This window comes from Salvelinus fontinalis, chromosome 14, assembly GCF_029448725.1.
Source record: "Salvelinus fontinalis isolate EN_2023a chromosome 14, ASM2944872v1, whole genome shotgun sequence".
NCBI lineage: Eukaryota > Metazoa > Chordata > Actinopteri > Salmoniformes > Salmonidae > Salvelinus > Salvelinus fontinalis.
Window position 1 is genome coordinate 37447586 of NC_074678.1, and position 24998 is coordinate 37472583.

The 24998-nt window shown below is 41.9% G+C and overlaps 1 protein-coding gene across 2 annotated transcripts in view; it reads left to right on the top strand.

The window, feature by feature from the left end:
• Positions 1-2203: 2203 nt before the first annotated feature.
• Positions 2204-24998, top strand: part of LOC129810766 (collagen alpha-1(XXIV) chain-like) — a 234889-nt gene continuing 212094 nt past the window's right edge. For both annotated transcript variants that reach the window (XM_055861629.1, XM_055861630.1), the window contains exons 1-2: positions 2204-2714; positions 19421-19491. In XM_055861629.1, coding sequence (XP_055717604.1) covers positions 2659-2714; positions 19421-19491 — 127 coding nt within the window. In that variant the 5' untranslated portion in view covers positions 2204-2658. The remainder of the gene's footprint in view (positions 2715-19420; positions 19492-24998) is intronic.

A 24998-nucleotide genomic window follows, 5' to 3' on the forward strand; every position in this document is an offset into this window, starting at 1 on the left:
AGAGCTTGAGGTAAAAATCCGGGGATATGGAGAGAAAAATAGGTCTGGTATGCTCTGGTCTGAGTCGCGTTGTACAAAACTGACAATAGTTTTCCGAGCTAAAGGATAGCTGATGAGCGCTAGCTGTGGTTAGCTGAACTATTAACGTTAGCTACTAACGTTAGCTTGTGAGCTGGCTAACTTCTGGTTAGCTTGTTAGCTTCTGTTGTAGATTTCGGATACGAGGTGAATAATACTTTTGAGGAAGAAAAAAAACAGATCCGCACCACATTTGGCGAGGTGGGTTGCAGGAGAGTGTTTTGAAGTTGAGTTTTTAAGAAGAAAATAATATATATATAAAAAAGATATGCGAAGAAAAATATATATACACGGGACAAGACGAGGACAATGGACATCTGACTGCTACGCCATCTTGGAAACCCAAGATTTTAGAACTTGAGTGTGTTTTCTATCCAATAGTAATAATAATATGCATATTGTATGATCTAGAATAGAGTACGAGGCAGTTTAATTTGGGCACGATTTTTTCCAAAGTGAAAATAGCGCCCCACTATTGACAAGAGAATAGAATTACCACCATTTCAATGGAGAAGAAAAAGCAGTAACTGAGGTAATTCAACAACATTTATGTAGAAACCAGGAGATAAATGATTATGAGGTTAGCTCTGGGTCTGGTGTAGTCAAGATAAACCCAGTTTCACTGACAAGTGGTCAGTCTTACAGGCTTTAGTGAAAACCTTAGTTAATCCCTTCAAGGAATTGTCATCCCCACTAAGGTTTCTGCTCATCGGGGCATGTAGCAATACTTCTCACAGACTAAGGCTGCAAACGCAGACCACTGGAGGGGAGGGAGAGAGAGGGAAAAACACCAACAAATACACCACTCCTGCTAAAAGAGGGAATTCTGAGCCTTCTACACAGGATTTGTATGTATTGATGAATCACATATATGCTTACATATATGCTTATGTCTATTTTATTATATTCTATGTCTGACTAACCGAAGGGGCATATACAGTATCCCTGGATTTCACAGCCTAGGTCATCCCTATTCATATACAGTATGCGATTGGTGTTCTGTCACTCTGATGTTACTCTATAGGACTCTCTGATTGTTGCACTGTCACTCTATCTGATACAGTATACCACTCTCTTTCTGATGTGACCTGAGTATGACCTGATCATTATTGTTTTCGGCTTGAGCCTAAAATAGCACAGAACCCACACGGGCCTCCCATCAACTACAGTTTTATTGCAATAAAAGCCTAAGAAAAAGGAAATAGGCCACCAATCACTGTCTGCATGCCAAGATGGGTAGCAAAATGTGAATGTTAAAGTAACTGTTCTGTGTTTCCAGTTTTCTATGAAATATGACCTATAGTTAATTACAATATGAGTGAAATAGTTTTTCTTCACATTTTTTTATTAAGTATGTTTAAAAGCAGCTTTTCTGTTTTGGAATGGTGTGGGCGTTTACCAGCAACAGAATGGTGTGGGCGTATAATGGTCAATAAAAATATTAATGCAAGTAGACCGCTGATTGGCCAGCTCATCCACCTCAGGAATCAACAACATTATTCATCCTCCCTCCAGGGGTAGATGTAACATAGTAAATGTAAATCCGAGATGCTCCAATTGGTATGTTATGTTAGGTTTCGTATGGTATGTATTAATTTGTAGATGTCCATCATCCATTTCGTATGATATGTTACGAATTAAAATGTATATTATATGTTACTAATTGCAATTTGTACAGTATGTTACAAATTGCAATTCGTACAATATTTTACAAATTTGGTCAAACGCATGATGTTACAAATTCCAATTTGTTTTGGAATGTTAGCTAGGCTATTGGTTAAGGTTAGGGTTAGGAGTTTAGTTTAAGGGTTAAGGATAGGGTTATGGGAACAGTTAGCTAACATGCTAAGTAGTTGCAAAGTACTTAAAAAGTAGCAAGTAGTTGCAAAGTTACTAATTAGCTCAAATTTTCCATGAAGAGATTCGAACACTCAACATTTGGGTTGCTAGATATTCCCGTTATATGCTCACCCATCTGCTCAACCAACCATTATATTTACTTTTTGCCTTAAAGTAACTTTCTGTCTTATGTAACCATACTAAACATATATTATACTAATTTGAGAGTGCCGGATTTACGTTTACTATGCTACGTCTAGTTTATGAGACCAGGCTGAGCCTGGAGGTTAAGTACAGAGCTGGCTGCGCTCTCTCTCTATCTGTCTGTTGGAGACCACTCAATAGAAAGCATCGAACTCGGATTCCTCTTATGCCACTGTAAATATCACATTTAAATACTGCAATTCTTTGTCGCACTGCTCTTTCTCGTCATACATTGATTTCTATCTACAGTCACCAGTCTACTTGCGTGCGCGCCTCTTTGGTAGTTCGAGAGAGAGAAAATAATCACTGCGCTCTGAAACCGCAAAGCAAATGAGTTGGGGGAGAAGTTTTGAGTGAGTGGGAAAGCCGTGCTTGCTCCTTGGACTGCATACAATGAGGAAATTCTGAGGTGGCATTCTTCTTTCAGTTACGCTTCCTTTGGCTGTATGTAACTAATGGCTAGCTCATGAACCTGGATCCTCTTGCGTGGAATTCTGTTTTCACTTAGAACTCTGCTGCCTGGACAAATGCATACAAATGCATTTAGGAGCCCAACGGACAAGGAGTGGACACGTTTCTCCAACAGCAATAACGTGAGTAAGAAATAATAGCCTCACAGAAAAATGCATAGCCTAATGTAGACTATTCGATTGTAGAATGCAGACAAACAGAAATAGAAGTAATGCAACGGAAATGGATATCCAGTTTGAAAGTGCAATTTAACCAATTTTCCTTTACCAGACCTGTATACCTGTTCTGACAGGTCTGTGAAAGGAATCAGCGGAGCTTATTTAGCTTGTAGGCATTTTCCTTGAAACTATAGAGGACACTGATCAGCACCAGCCTAATCTTAGCAAGCAATTATGTAAAACAGAGATTGTAACCAGGTTGCCAAGAACATGAAGCCAAAAAACTGAAGCAAACTGTTCGGCTCAATTGATCGTTTGTAATGGATGGTATATGAATTAATTGGGTGTTAAATTCAGCATTGATCTTGCTCAATGTTGTTACGCGCTCGCGTACAGCCAGTGGTCGTGGCTTTGACCTCTCCAACCGTCATGCTGCGCGCACAATTGATCTGCCAGCTAATCCTGTCAACCCGGTACTGGCTGCTTGAAGAACGAAAAGGGAAGCTTTCTCTTTTCTCTCTCTCTCTCTCCCATCATTCCCCTGCTACCCCTTATAGCAGAGCTTTTTTTTCTTTTTTTTGGCATTTTGTCACGTAGGCTACACATAACTGTTCTGTACAATTTGGAGACTACGTTTTCTAGCGCAACAATGTACCGACTATTGGAGGCTTTTACCAACAACCGGTCTAATCAAAAAGTTAGAACAGTCCCTGATGTTAACAAAATATAAGGAAATAATGCCATATTCAGCATAATAGCAAGGAAATAATACTTTATTTCCTATCAATTGTCCATAACACCCAAAAACAGTGTGTAACTGGAGGGCAGTCATCCAGTCGGAGTGAAATTCCTATTGTTTCGAATCAAAAACCCTCCAGATAAGGAACGCGGACTAAAATGAACAACTGTTCAGTTTCCAAAAAACATAATAATTCCTACAATTCTGTAGAACCTGTCCAGTACATAATCAGATGACTGGCCGACAGGCTGATGCGCAATTGACCACAGCGGTTGCTCTGATTGAAAATATACACTATAGCAGTTATGCCTAAACATTCCAAATGTGTGTATTGAATATTTACATCTAGGCATGTTGTATATGCAGTGCTGTTACATTTGGCTGGGACTATTGAGCCCGTATAGAAATCTACATGGAAACATAATAGCATTAAGACCACAGAGCAAAACAAAGCAAGAAACGTTGCCAAGCTGTCTTTATAAATACAGTACAAGTCAAAAGTGTGGACACACCTACTCATTCAAGGGTTTTTCTTTCCTTTTTTTGTAGAATAATAGTGAAGACATCAAAACTATGAAATAACACATATGGAATCATGTAGTAACCCAAATTACAGCTTTGCACACGCTTGGCATTCTCTCAACCAGCTTCATGAGGTAGTCACCTGGAATGCTTTTCCAACAGTCTTGAAGGAGTTCCCACATATGTGGAGCATTTGTTGGCTGCTTTTCCTTCACTCTGCAGTCCAACTCATCCCAAACCATTTAATTTGGATTGAGGTCAGGTGATTGTGGAGAACAGGTCATCTTATGCAGCACTCCATCACTCTCCTTCTTGGTCAAATAGCCCTTACACAGCCTGGAGGTGTGTTAGGTCATTGTCCTGTTGAAAAACTGATAGTCCCACTAAGCGCAAACCAGATGGGATGGCGTATCGCTGCAGAATGCTGTGGTAGCCATGCTGGTTAAGTGCGCCTTGAATTCTAAATAAATCACAGACAGTGTCACCAGCAAAGCACCCCCACACCATCCCACCTCCTCCTCCATGCTACACATGCAGAGATCATCTGTTCACCTACTCTGCGTATCACAAAGACACAGCAGTTGGAACCAAACCTCACAAATTTGGACTCATCAGACCAAAGGACAGATTTTCACCTGTCTAATGTCCATTGCTCGTGTTTCTTGGCCCAAGCAAGCCTCTTCTTCTTATTGGTGTCCTTTAGTAGTGGTTTCTTTGCAGTAATTTGACCATGAAGGCCTGATTCGCGCAGTCTCCTCTGAACAGTTGATGTTGAGATGTGCAGTTAATTGTCGATTTCTGAGGCTGGTAACTCTAATGAACTTATCCTCTGCAGCAGAGGTAACTCTGGATCTTCCGTTCCTGTGGCAGTCCTCGTGAGAGCCAGTTAACTCATAGTGCTTGATGGTTTTTGCGACTGCACTTGAAGAAACTTTCAAAGTTCTTGAAATTTTCCACATTACTTTAAGACATGAAGGTCAGTCAATGATGGATTGTCGTTTCTCTTTGCTCATTTGAGCTGTTTTTGCCATAATATGGACTTGGTATTTTACCAAATAGGACTATCTTTTGTATACCACCCCTTCCTTGTCACAACACAACTGATTGGCTCAAACGCATTAAGAAGGAAAACATTTCCACAAATTAACTTTTAAGACGGCACACCGGTTAATTGAAATGCATTCCATGTGACTACCTCATGAAGCTGGTTGAGAGAATGCCAAGAGTGTGTAAACCTGTCATCAAGCCAAGGGATGGCTACTTTGAAGAATCTCAAATATAACACTTACCTTGATCTGTTTAACACTTTATTGGTTACTACATGATTCCATATGTGTTATTTCATATTTTTGATATCTTCACTGTTATTCTACTTTGTAGAAAAAAGTAAAATAAAGAAAAACCCTTGAATGAGTAGGTGTATCCCAACTTTTGACTGGTACTGCATATAACAAAACCCTATATGATGTAAAAGAGCAAAGCCAGTAGCCAGACACTCACCTTTTTTGTAAATGTCTTGTATGAATAGGCTATTATTCATTAATCTATCCAAAATTATGCATTGTGCGTATTCCACCTGGGACCATTATGGAGTAGACCAGGAAATGTAATAGATGTGTGTATATAACAGAAGATTGCTTTGATTTTCACTGAGAGGAGTTAGTGTATGCTTCACTAGTGCAGTGACATGCAGTGAGAGCAGAGTGGTGGTTCCTGAGGAGAGAGGAGAGTTCCTAGCTTGACAATCACTCACTGTTATGTGTGTGGTTGACTCTGAAGCCAGCCAGTGGTTTGTGTGCCTGGAATACTAGCCTAACTCTCTCATAGACTTGACAGAGGGCCTGAAAATTACACAGTTGCTACCGCTCTCTTGGAGTAAGATATAACCACCATTGAATATTAAGCTTTTGTTATTGTCTATAGCCAGTTTTTGTATTGTCCTGGTTATGACTTCCATCTCTTGCCTGTGGTGAATACACGACACATTTGTGGTGAATACCCTGCCATAAACGGCCACTACAGTGTCTGTGGTGAATACCCTGTCATAGACGGCCATTACACAGTGTCTGGGGTGAATACCCTGTCATAGACAGCCAATAAACAGTGTCTGTGGTGAATACCCTGCCCTAGATGGCCACTAAACAGTGTCTGGGATGAATACCTGCCATAAACGGCCACTACAGTATCTGTGGTGAATACCCTGCCATAGACGGCCACTGAGCAGTGTCTGGGGTGAATACCCTGCCATAAACGGCCACTACAGTGTCTGTGGTGAATACCCTGCCATAGACGGCCATTACACAGTGTCTGTGGTGAATACCCTGCCATAAACGGCAACTACAGAGTCTGTGGTGAATACCCTGCTATGGACGGCCACTACACAGTGTCTGTGGTGAATACTCTGCCATAGACGGCCACTACACAGTGTCTGTGGTGAATACCCGGCCATAGACGGCGACTATACAGTGTCTGTGGTGAATACCCTGCCATGGACGGCCACTACACAGTGTCTGGGGTGGGAGAAGTGAAGTCTGAGTATGAATGAATGGACCTGAGAAGAATCAAGTTACTTGCCTGGTTACCCAGACTCTTTGCTCCTGCCAAACGTTATGCCACACCCACAGACTTTAGTTTCTTCTCCGCAGTGATTGTGGATCTGAGTACCTCCCAGACTTTGTCTTGTACAACACCCCTCATTTTGACGACACCACCAACAACTTCAATGACGGCAGTCTCAGACTGAAGTATGCAGAGAACGATAGAGCAGCGTAGGAATTCAGTTTGAATCGCAGGCATCTAAGTTACACCATGTGGGTCAGGTCATGTGAAACAACCTACACAGCGGTGAACCACTTTCAACATGACTCCTCTTTGGTAATCAGCCTCCCTCAAATGGAGCTGTGGATGGCTAAGGTCTATCCCATTTGGTTGTAAAATACACATTTAACATAAAGTTACACACATATAGTACCATGTAATAATGTTTTTTGTTGTGTGTGTATAATAACATGTTACCAGTACATAGTAAGTACACGATAATAACTCATCTGAATTTGGCAATTTTTCTGTCTTCAATTTATGTACGTCATCTGTAGTACTGTATGTAGCTGAGCAATAACATCCTGGTTACCAAAACAGATATCAAGTCAGTAGCTACCTGGTGTAAAGGCAGGCAGCTTAATGTAAAATGATCCCTTGTTGGGTAATCAGTGTCTGGTAGGACTTTGGCCTGTCTGTGTGAGTGAGTGTGTGTGTTTAACCCTCCCCACATCTGCAGTGTACCCTGCGACAGGAAAAGGGCAAACCAATAAAGCCGGCTGGAAGTTTACTCACAGCCCTTTGTCTGCTAGTTGTCTTGTGGGCTAAGTCAATCTTTACATTTGTGTGCAATGAACTCTTGACTCTGTGACCAATTCTAAGTGTTGACAAGCTATAGTGTTACTACTTAGCTTACCCTTTGTATTGGAACCACACAGAGACAGATGCCTGGTTTACAATAATAGGGCTGAAGTGAAATGAACTGTGCTGGCTCAGATATTTCATTTTTACATTGTCCTTTGCAGCATGGTTCCAGCAAATACGGTGGATGCGTAACCAGGCCAGCCCAGTATAGCTCAGCTTGGTTTGGCTCAGCTTGTCCCATCCAATAAGGTGAAGCAGGCAATAGTGGAATAGCAATGTGTGATAGAATAATGAGCCTCGGGACTTGGAAAGTGTTTATCTGCTAGCTCAAGTGCTGATGGCTATTTGGATCTGATTTATCAATCCAATGCCTATGTAATGAAGTCATAATCTGGATACAGGTGTTAGAGGTGGGAGGTTGCCAAGAGGAATAGAGATTGGCCCCAGATCAATAACTCATTCATGTTGGAGAACGATGTGGCGGTTTGACACTCAGAGAGGAACATGCAGAAACAGAACACAGATATTACTGAGGAACTCGCACATTAATTTCTCATTTATCTCTCATTAATTTCATTCAGAGAATTTCTGAACGCTTATTAGCATATAGCTAGCTAATCAAGGAATGTAGCCTACCCTGGTGTTATGCTTACATGGTTGGCTACTTTCACTGTCTTGGATGTTTTGACATACAAGTGGAAATACAAGTCCCAGTCTCAGCGATAATACCCAATCTCCCCTTTCCCTTGTGTTTTATGTTAGATTAGTAACTACCTCTACTCTGCTCTACTCTATGTTGACATCTGAACAGAGCTAATGAGCAGAGAGACAGACCATATAGCTGCCAAAGTGTCAGTCGTGTTTATTATAGAGGAGGCATCTCAGGCCACAGGTCCATAAAATGCTTCCAGGTCAAAGGTCAGTGGAAAACTGACTGAAAAATATGTTGTTGTTTTGCTGGTTCACATGGTCTGTGTCTTGCTTTGTTATTATGTGTTAATGATGGACAGTAATCTTTGTGCCCTTTGTGTTTATTCTGCATGATTTAGGTGTACTTTCCATATACCAAAGATTTAGCTTTGTGTCGTTGAATTTAGGGTAGTATTTCCCCATGATCTATCAATGCCTTTCCTTGTGTTGTATTACTATATTTAGTCAAAGACGTGTTCTTTTTACAAGGGCCATTGGATTCAACATATTCACACCGGAGTTGAGTTCAGTATAGTTTATGGGAGGAAACATGTTGTTGGAGTTGTTATGGAGGATCAACAGCCTTGCATGGGTTGTTGCAACTAATTGATTCGCTAAGTGGCTTGCAAATTAGCCATGTAAATAATAACACTGTACCATAAATGTAGCTGCTAACAAAATCACACTCTGGCAGTTGTCATGAAACAGTATAAAGTTAGGAAAATTGCCTCCCTTTCCTTATGGAGATTATAAACAAGAGTTAAGTGGATTTTGTCGTGTTTGCCAAGTGAAATGTACTCTATGCTTCCACTCTGCAGTTGTCAGCATGCTTCAGCTCGGCTCGCATACTCCCTTAAAAGACATTCTCTTGAAAAACAAGAAAAAAGCCGGCAATAGTACTGTTTGTCCATTTTGAGACTCCGTAGCCAGAATACACTTCCTCAAAATAGTCAGAATTAATCTAAGATAACTCAAGAAATCTGTCTTTAATTTTGACATGTTTGGTGCAGTATTTCGTAATGAACAAATATGCATGAAAACGAGTCATCTGTCGTTGAATGACAACACTTTACTGAAGAATCCCAACTATTGACCTATCACGGGTAGGTCAATAGTTGGGATAGGTCAATACTTCGGCTACAGACTTTCCTTAAGAAAAAAATGTGTGTCCTTGAACAACCCCAAAAAAACGTACCAAAGTCCAAAACTAACTAAAACATCACAAGATGTTGTCATAATATATGCACAGACTCTTCAGAACTGTTTCTGGTGGGAAGAATGCTGACGCCAAGGTGGGAAGAATGCTGACGCCAAGGTGGGAAGAATGCTGACGCCAAGGTGGGAAGAATGCTGACGCCAAGGTGGGAAGAATGCTGACGCCAAGGTGGGAAGAATGCTGACGCCAAGGTGGGAAGAATGCTGACGCCAAGGTGGGAAGAATGCTGACGCCAAGGTGGGAAGAATGCTGACGCCAAGGTGGGAAGAATGCTGACGCCAAGGTGGGAAGAATGCTGACGCCAACAACATCCGGTGAAATTGAAGAGCGCCAAATTCAAATTACAGAAATAGTCATAATAAACATGAATGAAAATACAAGTGTTATACATCAGTTAAAAGCTTAACTTCTTGTTAATCCAGCCGCTTTGTCAGATTTCAAAAAGACTTTACGGCGAAAGCATACCATGGAAAACCACTCACATCAAAAAAAAATCCCACTTCCTGGATTGATTTCCCTCAAGTTGTCACCTGCCATATCAGTTATGTTATACTCACAGACATTATTGTAACAGTTTTGGAAACTTTAGAGTTTTTTATCCAATACTACCATGCATATGAATATCAGTAACAGGCAGTTTACTTTGGACACACTTGTCATCCAAACCTCAAAATACTGCCCCCTTGGCCGAAGAGGTTGCGCCTGAAATGGCTCCCTATTCCATATATAGTCCAGTAATACCTGTGGCCCTTGGTCAAAGAAAATCCACTATATAGGGCATAGGGTCCAATTTTGGAAGCCTATTCAGGGTGCAAATGGAGACTTTTCTGTGTCCTGGACACTGGACAGACTCTGCAGCAGATTATTTATAGTCTTGACATGGCACTCACTCCTCACATAGTGGCATTTCCCTGGGTCAACACAGCAGTGTTTGGGGAGCTTTGTTCTGCTTTCAGCAGTCGTTCCCATAAACCACTGGGACGGAAGGCAGCAGGCATGTCTGTCTGAGTGTCTTCTTGTCACAGAGACATAGATTTACCTCTAAGTTTTATACGGAAATCCAGTGTTGATGTTAATTGCATTTAAATTCATTCAGTTCAGTTTACTTCCTGAATTGAAATTGAGTTGACCCCCAGGCACCCTCCAAGCTTTTAGTAGTTTAAACACTCAATCAACCTGGTCCATGCTATATTTAACTAAAATGGCAAAACAATTAAGGCAAATTCTCACAATTCCCACTATGCGACACGTTGTGTTGTCTGATGTCATCGTTAGGTGTAGTGTAGTGAACCCAGGAGCCAGGTCTGTTTTGGAGCCAGGGAGCTGTGTGTATGAGGCTTTAAATAGCCCTACTGGAGTCCGAGACAGAGACAAGGCTGTCAGAATCTACCTCGCATTGCCATTGGCTCTCTAAATGTGGATGTAAGTGTTATTAACAGTATATAATCCACTTTTCCACGCGTAAACCCACCAAGATTTTAAGCTGAACCAGCTACTCTACTAAGGCCTTATAAATGACAGTTTTATCCTCCTACATATGAATCATTGTATTCATATAGCCTATGTGTTTTCCCCTTCCTCGAGTGTGGGGGGGTATATGTCTGTATTTCCAGCTTTGGAATCTCACACCAGTATCTCGATGGGGAGCAGGTGTTCCTTCTCGTTCTCTCCCCCCCCCTCTCCCTCTCTCCGCTCTTCCTGCTCCACCCACCCACCCTCCCTCTCTCTCTCTCTCTCTCTCTAACCCCTCTCTCTGTCTCTGTCTGTCTTTGTCTGTCTCTCTCTGTCTCTGTCTCTGTCTCTTTTTCCTTCTCTCGCTCTCTCTCATTCTCTCTCTCTCTCTCTCTCTCTCTCTCTCTCTCTCTCTCACTCTCTCTGGAAAAAAACAACATGTCTGCCTCCGTCTGTCACTCTATCTAACAACCAGGGCCACACACAAGCTGCTAAACCCCTACTGTTGTATACCCCCTATACTTATACCTAACCACCATATCCCCTTACCTTATTTTGTCTATCAGAAAGAGGCCACACAGCAGGAGAGGAGAGAGCTGGCTGTATGCTGCTGTATGTCATTATTGCTTGCTATCCCTTGAAGTTACTGACCATGTTGCAGTCTTGGATTCAAACAGTTTTTAAAATAATAAAAAATACTTCATACTGTATGTGTCTGATTGCGCTTATGTGGTTTTATGGACCAAAACGACAAACCCTGCCCATCTGGCACTCCAGGCAAGTTAGAGCAAACGCTCAATATATTTAAAAGATTTCAAATAGCATTTGAACCCAGTTCTGCTGTGTTATAGAATCGAATAAAACTTTATTGTCCTTCCAGGATGTAAACTTTTATTTGGCATCAGCTTCCATTTAAAGGATCACATATACATACATTCTCACATCATACACATTTTAACCAGTCAGTCCATCATGTTGCATACAGTACACGAACAACATAGAGGACATTAATACATTCACTCACAAACAACCACTGTCCCAACTGCACTGGATAGATAAGTACACAATTTACTTTGCATTTAGTAACCCAAAAGCACAAGGAACAAATTAATGTTTGAACACGTTCTTCTTGGCCATGGGAGTTCTGAAGCGCCGGCCAGAGGGAAGCCTCTCGAACTGAGGGTGTAGAGAGGGTGTGAGAGATCGCCAATGACAGCCAGGGCCTTCTTTTTGTTTGCCTTGCGGAACAGACTGCTAAATGTGCCTGTGGTTGACCAATTACTTTGCTGGCTGTGTTTACTATTCTAGTCAGTTTTCTTTTGCTCCTCACGCTCAGATTACCATACTAGACTGTCAAAATGAATATGAGGATGTTCTCCACCAGCTCAGATTACCATACCAGACTGCCAAAATGAATATGAGGATGCTCTCCACCAGCTCAGATTACCGTACCAGACTGTCATAATGAAAGTGAGGATGCTCTCCACCAGCTCAGATTACCATACCAGACTGTCATAATGAATATGAGGATGCTCTCCACCAGCTCAGATTACCATACCAGACTGTCAAAATGATTATGAGGATGCTCTCCACCAGCTCAGATTACCATACCAGACTGTCAAAATGAAAGTGAGGATGCTCTCCACCAGCTCAGATTACCATACCAGACTGTCATATTATGAGCACCAGTGACATTAGTTTGTTTGCTTTAAGATCGATAGCTCTTTGACGTTCACCCATGTCAGCTCATAATGTGGCGGCAGGTGGCCTAGTGGTTAGAGCGTTGGACTAGTAACCAGATGGTTGCAAGATCGAATCCCCGAGCTGCTGAGGTAAAAATCTGTTCTTCTTCCCCTGAACAAGGTAGTTAACCCACTGTTCCTAGGCCATCATAGAAAATAAGAGCTTGGTCCTAACTTACAAAAAATATATGAAAATGTGCTCAGGTGAAACATCCTCACTTTCTTTGAATTGGCACCATTCTCATTTTGTTAGAACACTCATCAATATGAACGGACTGCCAAAGGCATCTTTTCTTCGCTTTCCATGACAGCTATGATTATACATGCAGTACTTCTTGTCAATCTGATGGATTCGGTCTGGTCAGAAGGCACACTTCATCTCTCTGTCTCATTAATTCTCAATGTTATTTTTATTATGTAAGTGTGTCCAATATATAGTTACTGCATGAAGGGTTGTACTGTACTAGTCTGCACCTCCTGTATATATTGTCTCCAGCATGGAGAAATGCCTTCAGCCATGTATATATTGTCTCCAGCATGGAGAAATACCTTCAGCCATGTATATATTGTCTCTAGCATGGAGAAATACCTTCAGCCATGTATATATTGTCTCTAGCATGGAGAAATACCTTCAGCCATGTATATATTGTCTCTAGCATGGAGAAATACCTTCAGCCATGTATATATTGTCTCTAGCATGGAGAAATACCTTCAGCCATGTATATATTGTCTCTAGCATGGAGAAATACCTTCAGCCATGTATATTTTGTCTCTAGCATGGAGAAATACCTTCAGCCATGTATATATTGTCTCTAGCATGGAGAAATACCTTCAGCCATGTATATATTGTCTCTAGCATGGAGAAATACCTTCAGCCATGTATATATTGTCTCCAGCATGGAGAATCATCTCCAGCCATGTATATATTGTCTCCAGCATGGAGAAATACCTTCAGCCATGTATATATTGTCTCTAGCATGGAGAAATACCTTCAGCCATGTATATATTGTCTCCAGCATGGAGAAATACCTTCAGCCATGTATATATTGTCTCTAGCATGGAGAAATACCTTCAGCCATGTATATATTGTCTCTAGCATGGAGAAATACCTTCAGCCATGTATATATTGTCTCTAGCATGGAGAAATACCTTCAGCCATGTATATATTGTCTCTAGCATGGAGAAATACCTTCAGCCATGTATATATTGTCTCCAGCATGGAGAAATACCTTCAGCCATGTATATATTGTCTCTAGCATGGAGAAATACCTTCAGCCATGTATATATTGTCTCTAGCATGGAGAAATACCTTCAGCCATGTATATATTGTCTCCAGCATGGAGAAATACCTTCAGCCATGTATATATTGTCTCTAGCATGGAGAAATACCTTCAGCCATGTATATATTGTCTCCAGCATGGAGAAATACCTTCAGCCATGTATATATTGTCTCTAGCATGGAGAAATACCTTCAGCCATGTATATATTGTCTCTAGCATGGAGAAATACCTTCAGCCATGTATATATTGTCTCTAGCATGGAGAAATACCTTCAGCCATGTATATATTGTCTCTAGCATGGAGAAATACCTTCAGCCATGTATATATTGTCTCCAGCATGGAGAAATACCTTCAGCCATGTATATATTGTCTCTAGCGTGGAGAAATACCTTCAGCCATGTATATATTGTCTCTAGCATGGAGAAATACCTTCAGGTTTGTATATATTGTCTCTAGCATGGAGAAATACCTTCAGCCATGTATATATTGTCTCTAGCATGGAGAAATACCTTCAGCCATGTATATATTGTCTCCAGCATGGAGAAATACCTTCAGCCATGTATATATTGTCTCTAGCATGGAGAAATACCTTCAGCCATGTATATATTGTCTCTAGCATGGAGAAATACCTTCAGCCATGTATATATTGTCCCCATTAGGGAGAAATACCTTCAGCCATGTATATATTGTCTCTAGCATGGAGAATCATCTCCAGCCATTTATATATTGTCTCCATCATGGAGAATCATCTCCAGCCATGTATATATTGTCTCCATTAGGGAGAAATACCTTCAGCCATGTATATATTGTCCCCATTAGGGAGAAATACCTTCAGCCATGTATATATTGTCTCCAGCATGGAGAATCATCTTCAGCCATTTATATATTGTCTCCAGCATGGAGAATCATCTTCAGCCATTTATATATTGTCTCCAGCATGGAGAAATACCTTCAGCCATTTATATATTGTCTTTATATATTGTCTCCGGCATGGAGAATCATCTTCAGCCATGTATATATTGTCTCCAGCATGGAGAATCATCTTCAGCCATTTATATATTGTCTCCAGCATGGAGAATCATCTTCAGCCATTTATATATTGTCTCCAGCATGGAGAATCATCTTCAGCCATTTATATATTGTCTCCAGCATGGAGAATCATCTTCAGCCATTTATATATTGTCTCCAGCATGGAGAATCATCTTCAGCCATTTATATATTGTCTCCAGCATGGAGAATCATCTTCAGCCATTTATATATTGTCTCCAGCATGGAGAATCATCTTCAGCCATTTATATATTGTCTCCAGCATGGAGAATCATCTTCAGCCATTTATATATTGTCTCCAGCATGGAGAATCATCTTCAGCCATTTATATATTGTCTCCAGCATGGAGAATCATCTCTAGTCATTTATATATTGTCTCCAGCATGGAGAATCATCTCTAGTCATGTATATATTGTCTCCAGCATGGAGAATCATCTTCAGCCATTTATATATTGTCTCCAGCATGGAGAATCATCTCCAGCCATGTATATATTGTCTCCAGCATGGAGAATCATCTCTAGTCATGTATATATTGTCTCCAGCATGGAGAATCATCTCTAGCCATTTATATATTGTCTCCAGCATGGAGAATCATCTTCAGCCATTTATATATTGTCTCCAGCATGGAGAATCATCTCTAGTCATTTATATATTGTCTCCAGCATGGAGAATCATCTCTAGCCATTTATATATTGTCTCCGGCATGGAGAATCATCTCCAGCCATGTATATATTGTCTCCAGCATGGAGAAGCAGAATCAAATCAAATCAAATCAAGTTTATTTTATATAGCCCTTCGTACATCAGCTAATATGTCGAAGTGCTGTACAGAAACCCAGCCTAAAACCCCAAACAGCAAGCAATGCAGGTGTAGAAGCACGGTGGCTCGGAAAAACTCCCTAGAAAGGCCAAAACCTAGGAAGAAACCTAGAGAGGAACCAGGCTATGAGGGGTGGCCAGTCCTCTTCTGGCTGTGCCAGGTGGAGATTATAACAGAACATGGCCAAAATGTTCAAAATGTTCATAAGTGACAAGCATGGTAAAATAATAATCAGGAATAAATGTCAGTTGGCTTTTCATAGCCGATCATTAAGAGTTGAAAACAGCAGGTCTGGGACAGGTAGGGGTTCCATAACCGCAGGCAGAACAGTTGAAACTGGAATAGCAGCAAGGCCAGGTGGAATGGGGACAGCAAGGAGTCATCATGCCCGGTAGTCCTGACGTATGGTCCTAGGGCTCAGGTCCACCGAGAGAAAGAAAGAAAGAGAGAAGGAGAGAATTTGAGAGAGCCAGGATTTTCAAAATGTTCATAAATGACAAGCATGGTCAAATAATAATCAGGAATAAATGTCAGTTGGCTTTTCATAGCCGATCATTAAGAGTTGAAAGCAGCAGGTCTGGGACAGGTAGGGGTTCCATAACCGCAGGCAGAACAGTTGAAACTGGAACAGCAGCAAGGCCAGGTGGACTGGGGACAGCAAGGAGTCATCATGCCCAGTAGTCCTGACGTATGGTCCTAGGGCTCAGGTTCTCCGAGAGAAAGAAAGAGAGGAGGAGAGAATTAGAGAGAGCATACTTAAATTCACACAGGACACTGGATAAGACAGGAGAAGTACTCCAGATATAACCAACTGACCCTAGCCCCCCGACACATAAACTATTGCAGCATAAATACTGGAGGCTGAGACAGGAGGGGTCAGGAGACACTGTGGCCCCATCCGATGATACCCCCGGACAGGGCCAAACAGGAAGGATATAACCCCACCCACTTTGCCAAAGCACAGCCCCCGCACCACTAGAGGGATATCTTCAACCACCAACTTACAATCCTGAGTCAAGGCCGAATATAGCCCACAAAGGTCTGCACCACAGCACAAACCAAGGGGGGGCGCCAACCCAGACAGGAAGATCACGTCAGTAACTCAACCCACTCAAGTGACGCACCCCTCCTAGGGACGGCATAAAAGAGCACCAGTAAGCCAGTGACTCAGCCTCTGTAATAGGGTTAGAGGCAGAGAATCCCAGTGGAGAGAGGGGAACCGGCCAGGCAGAGACAGCAAGGGCGGTTCGTTGCTCCAGAGCCTTTCCGTTCACCTTCACACTCCTGGGCCAGACTACACTCAATCATATGACCTACTGAAGAGATAAGTCTTAAGTAAAGACTTAAAGGTTGAGACCGAGTCTGAGTCTCTCACATGGGTAGGCAGACCGTTCCATAAAAATGGAGATCTATAGGAGAAAGCCCTGCCTCCAGCTGTTTGCTTAGAAATTCTAGGGACAATTAGGAGGCCTGCGTCTTGTGACCGTAGCGTACGTGTAGGTATGTACGGCAGGACCAACTCGGAAAGATAGGTAGGAGCAAGCCCATGTAACGCTTTATAGGTTAACAGTAAAACCTTGAAATCAGCCCTTGCCTTAACAGGGAGCCAGTGTAGGGAAGCTAGCACTGGAGTAATATGATCAAATTTCTTGGTTCTAGTCAGGATTCTAGCAGCCGTATTTAGCACTAACTGAAGTTTATTTAGTGCTTTATCCGGGTAGCCGGAAAGTAGAGCATTGCAGTAGTCTAACCTAGAAGTAACAAATGCATGGATTAATTTTTCTGCATCATTTTTGGACAGAAAATTTCTGATTTTTGCAATGTTACGTAGATGGAAAAAAGCTGTCCTTGAAACAGTCTTGATATGTTCGTCAAAAGAGAGATCAGGGTCCAGAGTAACGCTGATTGACATGGCGGATTATTGAACGTTCTATAAGAGGTGAGACTAGAAAGAATCCTTCAACATATGTTTGGAGTGATATCACGTTATTTGGAATGTGAATGGTGAACTCCCCTATCTTACCTAGGCTTATGTGTTGCTGCCACCCATACTACAGTAGAGATGGATGTGCCTGACATTTTTAAGGTGATACTACAAAGGAATATGTGATATGAGTGGTACAATCCTGTGATGTTGTTTACAGTAGGACATGAGTGAATCTCTGCCCATCAACAGTATGTAAACTCAGTATGTCTCTCCATGCTGTTTGGGTTGAAACAGAGCAGTTTGTGGTGGGCAGTGCCCTCTAGAGGTGGGGTCAGTCAGTGGGAATCCCCCTTGTGGGACTACTGTTTGTTCTCCAGCGGAACCCCCTGTCCATGTGTGTAGAGGCAGGAGGAGGGGTATGGTGGGGTTTTGGCAGTGACAGAGCAGCCCTTCTCCCTAGCCAGGAAAACCAGTGGCGTCTCGGTGGTATAGACCAGACCCCCTATTTGTCATCGCTATTTTCTGGTGAACCCCCCACACCACCATCCACCCAAACTTACCCCAGGTTTATATTTTGGCACACAGAGCTCCTGCAGGGCCCTCTGTTTTATTTTCATGTACCTATGGGGATACATAGTCACCCACTCACCCTGAACCACCAATGATTCAAACAGCACAATAGATGCAGTTCTCCCCTTCTTGGAAGACCATTTGTAGAGACAAAGCCAATGTTTATGTGAGACTGTTAAGACTAAAATACACAGGCGGCTTGATTGGTCTTTTGACCAATCAGATTAGCTCTTCTGACGATAATTGGACAAAAGATCATAGTTGGGCTGCCTGTGTAAACGCAGCCTAATGGTTTCCCCTACCTGGGCCCTGGAGGCTCATGGTTTCCCCTGGAGATATATAATCAGTCCAGTACACACAGCCACTGGCCAATAACAGGCCAGAGGAGAACAGGAGAAAGCGCACGGTCATCATCAGTGATCTATCTGTGTGAGTGTTGTTTTTCTTGTTCTTGTTGTGTACAGTACTTGTTAGTTACAAGCTCTCCCTTCCCATCTGTCACTGGTAATACTGGACTCATGGCAGATGATGAGGGGTTTGGATGGACTTGGTCTGTAGTTGTACTTTCCCTTACTTTCTCCAGTCAGAGAGTACTAGGAGCCAGAGGGACCACAGCTCAGAGTATATCAGTTGTGACACTCCCTCAGCAGGGGGTCGAAAACAATCGGATGCGTCCGGTTTTCAGGGGAAATGGAAAGAGAGCCTGTGACGCGGCTTCCGCTTTTGGACGTTAACAAGGCGACACTACATCTTAACTCCTCCTCCACATTTACTGGATTGGTTGAACAGTGCGGAAGAGAAGTTTGACAGTTTGACCAGAAATAAATAAATGTCGCTCACGCATTTATTTTATGCCTCCTACGTTAGGTTAGCTGTGACAGAACACTAATGTGGTCACCAGTTGGAAGAAACATTTGTTATGCATCTGTAGTTGTAGTAGTTGATTTACGACGTATACAGTCTGATTCTTGTGTGTTGGACACTGCTTCCTAGTGCTCAGGACTGTAGACGATTACACATTAAGACAATTTCTTAATTGACCTCTTATAATGAATGAATAGCTATATGATAAGTTGTTTGGTCTTCAGTGAAGACATAGAGCTTCTTATATGCGTTACCACTTTATGATAGAGAATGTTTATTGTCTCATTTGTCTCTTTATGATTAATGGGATCACTGACCTGGATCCATTGACTCAAATCAAGAATATCGCGTATTCGTTTGGTTTCCCATTTTCTTTGACTATGTTGTTTTTCCCCTGTAGGAGAACCCTCCTCTTGCTCCTGTCAATATGCACAGCAGTACTGTCTGGAGAAGAAGACTACCGAGCACAAGGTAAGCAGCCTACACCTCCTCCCCCGCCAACTCCCCACTCTAACTCCAGCTGTACATTGTAGCAGTATACACCAACCCCGTTCCTACCCCACATCCACTAGCCGTCTCTGTTGCCATGGATTTGTTGTCTCATCATAAAGTGATGTCAACAAAAATGAACAAACTCCTTGTTCTTCAAATGGAAGCTGTTTCGCTATGAAAAGTATTGATTGTTACCGGGGCTTGTGCGGGTTTTATAGAGATGGGTCTTAGTTTGACCAAGTGACATTTCACTTGTTGGCACCAGACATTCTGAGAGGGTGGGTGAATAGTGACTCTTGGTTGCAGAGTTGCAGAATGCCAGCACTTCTGATGAGTTGTTGTCATTGCTTTAGGGTTCAAACATGCCAACAGAATGATATTACATAAAATAAGTGATTTATGACATTACCCTAGTATCAAGGACAGAAATTCTCCTTGATATGTGTTATTATTGCTCTGTGTTTGTATACATGTATGTATGAGTAATAACATAATGGTGAATAAGCAGGCTGAGGCCAGGGGGTCTGTCTGTCTGCCTGTGAGTCAGAGGGACAGCTGCACATGGGAGCTCCTCTCCTCTTCCAAGTCTTTTTTAAACCCTCCCTTACATGTCTGCTCTTGCTCCTCAGGTCCTAGAATGCAATTATAGACAACCCAAATAGCTTCCTTCCCTTCTCCCACGTTCCCCTGTGTGTCTCTCTCTCTCATTTCAATTCAATTCAAAGGGCTTTATTGGCTTGGGAAACATATCTTTACATTGCCAAAGCAAGTGAAATAGATAATAAACAAAAGTGAAATATACAATAAAAAAATGTACAGTAAACATTACACTCACAAAAGTTCCAAAATAATAAAGACATTTGTCTATATACAGTGTTGTAATGATGTGCAAAGTTAACGTACAAAAGGGAAAATAAATAAACATAAATATGGGTTGTATTTACAATGGTGTTTGCTCTTAACTGGTTCCCATTTTATTGTGGCAGCAGGTCACAAATTGTGCTGCTGTGATTGCACACTGTGGTATTTCACCCAATAGATATGGGATTTTATCAAAATTTGATTTGTTTTCAAATTCTTGTGGGTCTGTAATCTGAGGGAAATATGTGTCTCTAATATGGTCATACATTTGGCAGGAGGTCAGGAAGTGCAGCTCAGTTTCCACCTCATTTTGTGGGCAGTGTGCACATAACCTGTCTTCTCTTGAGAGCCAGGTCTGCGTACGGCGGCCTTTCTCAATAGCAAGGCTATGCTCACTGAGTTGTACACAGTCAAAGCTTTCCTTAAGTTTGGGTCAGTCACAGTGGTCAAATATTCTCTCTCTGTGTTTCTCTCTCTCTCTGTGTTTCTCTCTCTCACTCTCTCTCTCTCTTTCTCTCTCTTTGTCTCTCTCTCTATCTGTTTCTCTCTCTCTCTTTCTCGCTCTCTCTGTTTTTCTCTCTGTTTTTCTCTCTCTTTCTCTTTCTCTGTCTCTCTTTCTCTCTCACTAAGTACACCAATGAATTAAACTGAAGAGAACAGGGAAACTAAAGGTCAACCAGACTGAGATAATGCTTTAATGTGTTTGGCAACAGCTCCTTCTCTGGACAGATGCAGCGGATAAGTTGATAAGGTGATATCCATCAGTATTCCAGATAAGTATCAGGAAAAGAGACAGCAGTTGAGAGGCTTGGTCGGATGATTACATATTTCTTTCTCCTCTCTCCTCCCCTCCTATGACCGTTGCAGAGCAACAACAAGTTCAATCAGAGTTGTATGTTTAGCTGTCGGTGTTATTGTCCACTGGAGGAGGAACTGCTGTCAATCAAGTTCAAAACTAGTTTCACGTGGTGTGGGTCTCAACACACATTACAGTAATGAGGCAAAAACAAGCAAACAGAAACTACTAGGCTTACATCTGCTAAGGATATTATTATGGTGCAAGACCTTGGCTGACACCAGAGGTGAAAGTATATGTAATTTCTTACCGGTACTGGACACCCAAGTGCACGCATGCATTTAAAAAAATAGGCCTGCTACAAAAATGACAGGATAGCCTACTCTACTGCCACAAACAGATCAATAAAACCGATGTTGTCTGATCCATATGATGGGCCTACGAAAAGGGGAGACGTACAATATGACGACCATTTAACCTGGAGGAGGAAATTATTGTCCAAAAACAACAAGTGGCACTGACCCAGTAATGAAGACAGTGAATATGCACACTCACCGGGGATGTGGCCGATGTTCTCTGCTGGTGCCAATGAGATAGGCTACTGTTCGCTCAATTAAGTTAAAATAACTAAAAGACAGATTGGAGTCTTTTCATTGTCGACTCTTTACAGCAATAGCCATATCCTTTCCAAATAGTTTTTCCTCGATTGTATTTTTAAATATTGTGATGTGCCTGGCTGGGTCTCTGCTTTTCACTGACAGTCACAACTCAACAATACATCTATTTGGTATTTGCAGTGCGCTGCACAAATTGTGGGGCCTTCCGACTGAAGGCTATGTGATTTAAAACAATCCTCAGCAAAAAACAAACAAATGTAAGCTAATGATCCTCATGCTTTCTGGTGTTGTAGCCTATTTTGAATGATTGTATTTATTTCTGTATAGACAGGATTAAGCTAATTAGGCTATATAATTTTGGCAATATAATTTTATTTACTTTCGGGAAAGCTTAGCTTCCCCTATCTTTATGGACACACCGCCTATGCCTTTTACTGTGGCCTAAACACAACCAGTCATGATAATTTCATCGGATTGTCAAACAATCACTTAACAAAAGCGCTCCTGTAGGCTCCCCATGCACATTTTCTCACTCACAAAATACCCAACAGTGCACCGTGCACCTTTTAATTTGATGAATGGAAAGAGACAGCTGTTAAAAAACACCTATGTGTATTGTAATGACATTCTGTGATTATCATTAGGCCTACACTTGTAGTCTGAATTGATGCATCCACTGTTGTCCACTCACGCCTCGGTCTCGGCCACTCATCTCCGCAAGCGTCTCTGCCCCTCACCTCCGCCTTCACAAAATGTAAATGTTCTCCTCAAACTACAACGCAAGTTGGAGCATAGAGCACCTGGTTTCCAGTCATTTCAGTCATTTTTCATGCGGCTGACATGCAGTAATGGTAATGGTAATGAATGGTCTCATAGCCTATGGCCTATGGCATGTTGTATTAATTGTGATAAGCTCACACTTTACCTATACCCCCACTATTTATTTTGCCGGGACGCCGTACCAGACCATGCCGACTTACTTTTCCCCCCTGGCTGACACTCAACTTGAATAAAAAAGTGCACTGATAGGGGCTGGCCACTCAACATGTATATTGTAGAAGACAGGGATATTACAGAGGACACGCCAGATATATTCCATATGCTTCCAACATGAATTGGCTCCACTCCTCCTCCTGAGGCAGGCCTATCCCCAGCTCCACTCCTTCTGAGGCAGGCCCCACCAGCTCCACTCCTTCTGAGGCAGGCCCCACCAGCTCCACTCCTCCTGAGGCAGGCCCCCCTCCCAGCTCCCCTCCCCTGAGTTAGGCTCAACTCAGGCTAAACCCAGGCAGTCACGGTTGCTCCAAGTCCTTTACCACCACCGATAGTACAGTACCAGTCAGAAGTTTGGACACACCTACTTATTCAAGGGTTTTTCTTTATTTTACTATTTTCTACATTGTAGAATAATAGTGAAATATCAAAACTATGAAATAACACATATGGAATCCATTAGTAACCAAAAAAGTGTTAAACAAATCAAAATATTTTATATTTGAGATTCTTCAAAGTAGCCTCTCTTTTCCTTGATGACAGCTTTGCACACTCTTGGCATTCTCTCAACCAGCTTCATGAGGTAGTCACATGAAATGCATTTCAATTAACAGGTGTGCCTTGTTAAAAGTTAATTTAAGTTGGAATTTCTTTCCTTCCTAATGCTTTGAGTCAATCAGTTGTGTTGTGACTAGGTAGCGGTGGTATACAGAAGATAGCCCTATTTGGTAAAAGACCAAGTCCATAATATGGTAAGAACAGCTCAAATAAGGAAAGAGAAACGACAGTCCATCATTACTTTAAGACATGAAGGTCAGTCAATGCGGAAAATTTCAAGAACTTTCTTCAAGTGCAGTCACAAAAATCATCAAGCACTATGATGTAACTGGCTCTCATGAGGACCGCTAAAGGAAAGGAAAACCCAGAGTTACCTCAGCTGCAGAGGATAAGTTCATTAGAGTTACCAGCCTCAGAAATCGACAATTAACTGCACATCTCAACATAAACTGTTCAAATGAGACTACGTGAATCAGGCTTTCATGGTCGAATTACTGCAAAGAAGCCACTCCTAAAGGACACCAATAAGAAGAAGAGACTTGCTTGGGCCAAGAAACACAAGCAATGGACATTAGACCGGTGGAAATCTGTCCTTTGGTCTGATGAGTCCAAATTTGAGATTTTTGGTTCCAACCACCGGGTCTATGTGAGACGCAGAGTAGGTGAACAAATGATCTCAGCATGTGTGGTTCCCACCGTGAAGCATGGAGGAGGAGGTGTTATGGTGTGGGGGTGCTTTGCTGGTGACACTGTCTGTAATTTATTTAGAATTCAAGGCACACCTAACCAGCATGGCTACCACAGCATTCTGCAGCAATACGCCATCCCATCTGGTTTGGATTAGTGGGACTATCATTTGTTTTTCAACAGGACATTGACCCAAAACACATCTCCAGGATGTGTAAGGGCTATTTGACCAAGAAGGAGAGTGATGACCTGGCCTCCACAATCACCCAATGAGTTGAACTGCAGAGTGAAGGAAAAGCAGCCAACAAGTGCACAGCATATGTGGGAACTCCTTCAAGACTTTTGGAAAAACATTCTTCATGAAGCTGGTTGAGAGAATGCCAACAATGTGCAAAGCTGTCATCAAGGCAAAGGTTGGCTACTTTGAAGAATCTAAAATCTAAAATATATTTTGATTTGTTTAAAACTTCTTCTTGATAGGTGGCGCAATTGAAACAAATGGCAAAATATGCGTACCCATTTTAAACTGCCTATTTCTCATCCCCCGAAACTAGAATATGCATATAATAGTCAGATTAGGATAGAAAAACTCTGAAGTTTCCAAAACTGTAAGAATTTTGTCTGTGAGTTAAACAGAACTTTTATTGCATGTGAAAACCTGAGAAAATTTCAAGCAGGAAGTGGCACTAATTTTGAGAGCTCTGTGTTCGAAAGCCTTCCTATTGCATATGTGAAGTCTCATCAATAAGACCTCTTTTTCTATGTTTTCCCTAAGGTGTCAACAGCTTTTAGATGTAGTTTCAGGCCTTTATTTTGAAGGATGAGCTTGTAAGAGCAAATTGAGCAAGTGGACAGGTGGGGGCTCTCCGGGTGAATCATGCGTAAATCTGAAAAGGTAGCCATTGTTTATCTCGCCTTAGTGAGAAGCCAACTGTGCCGGTTGATTTATTATCGAATAGATTTGTGAAAAACAC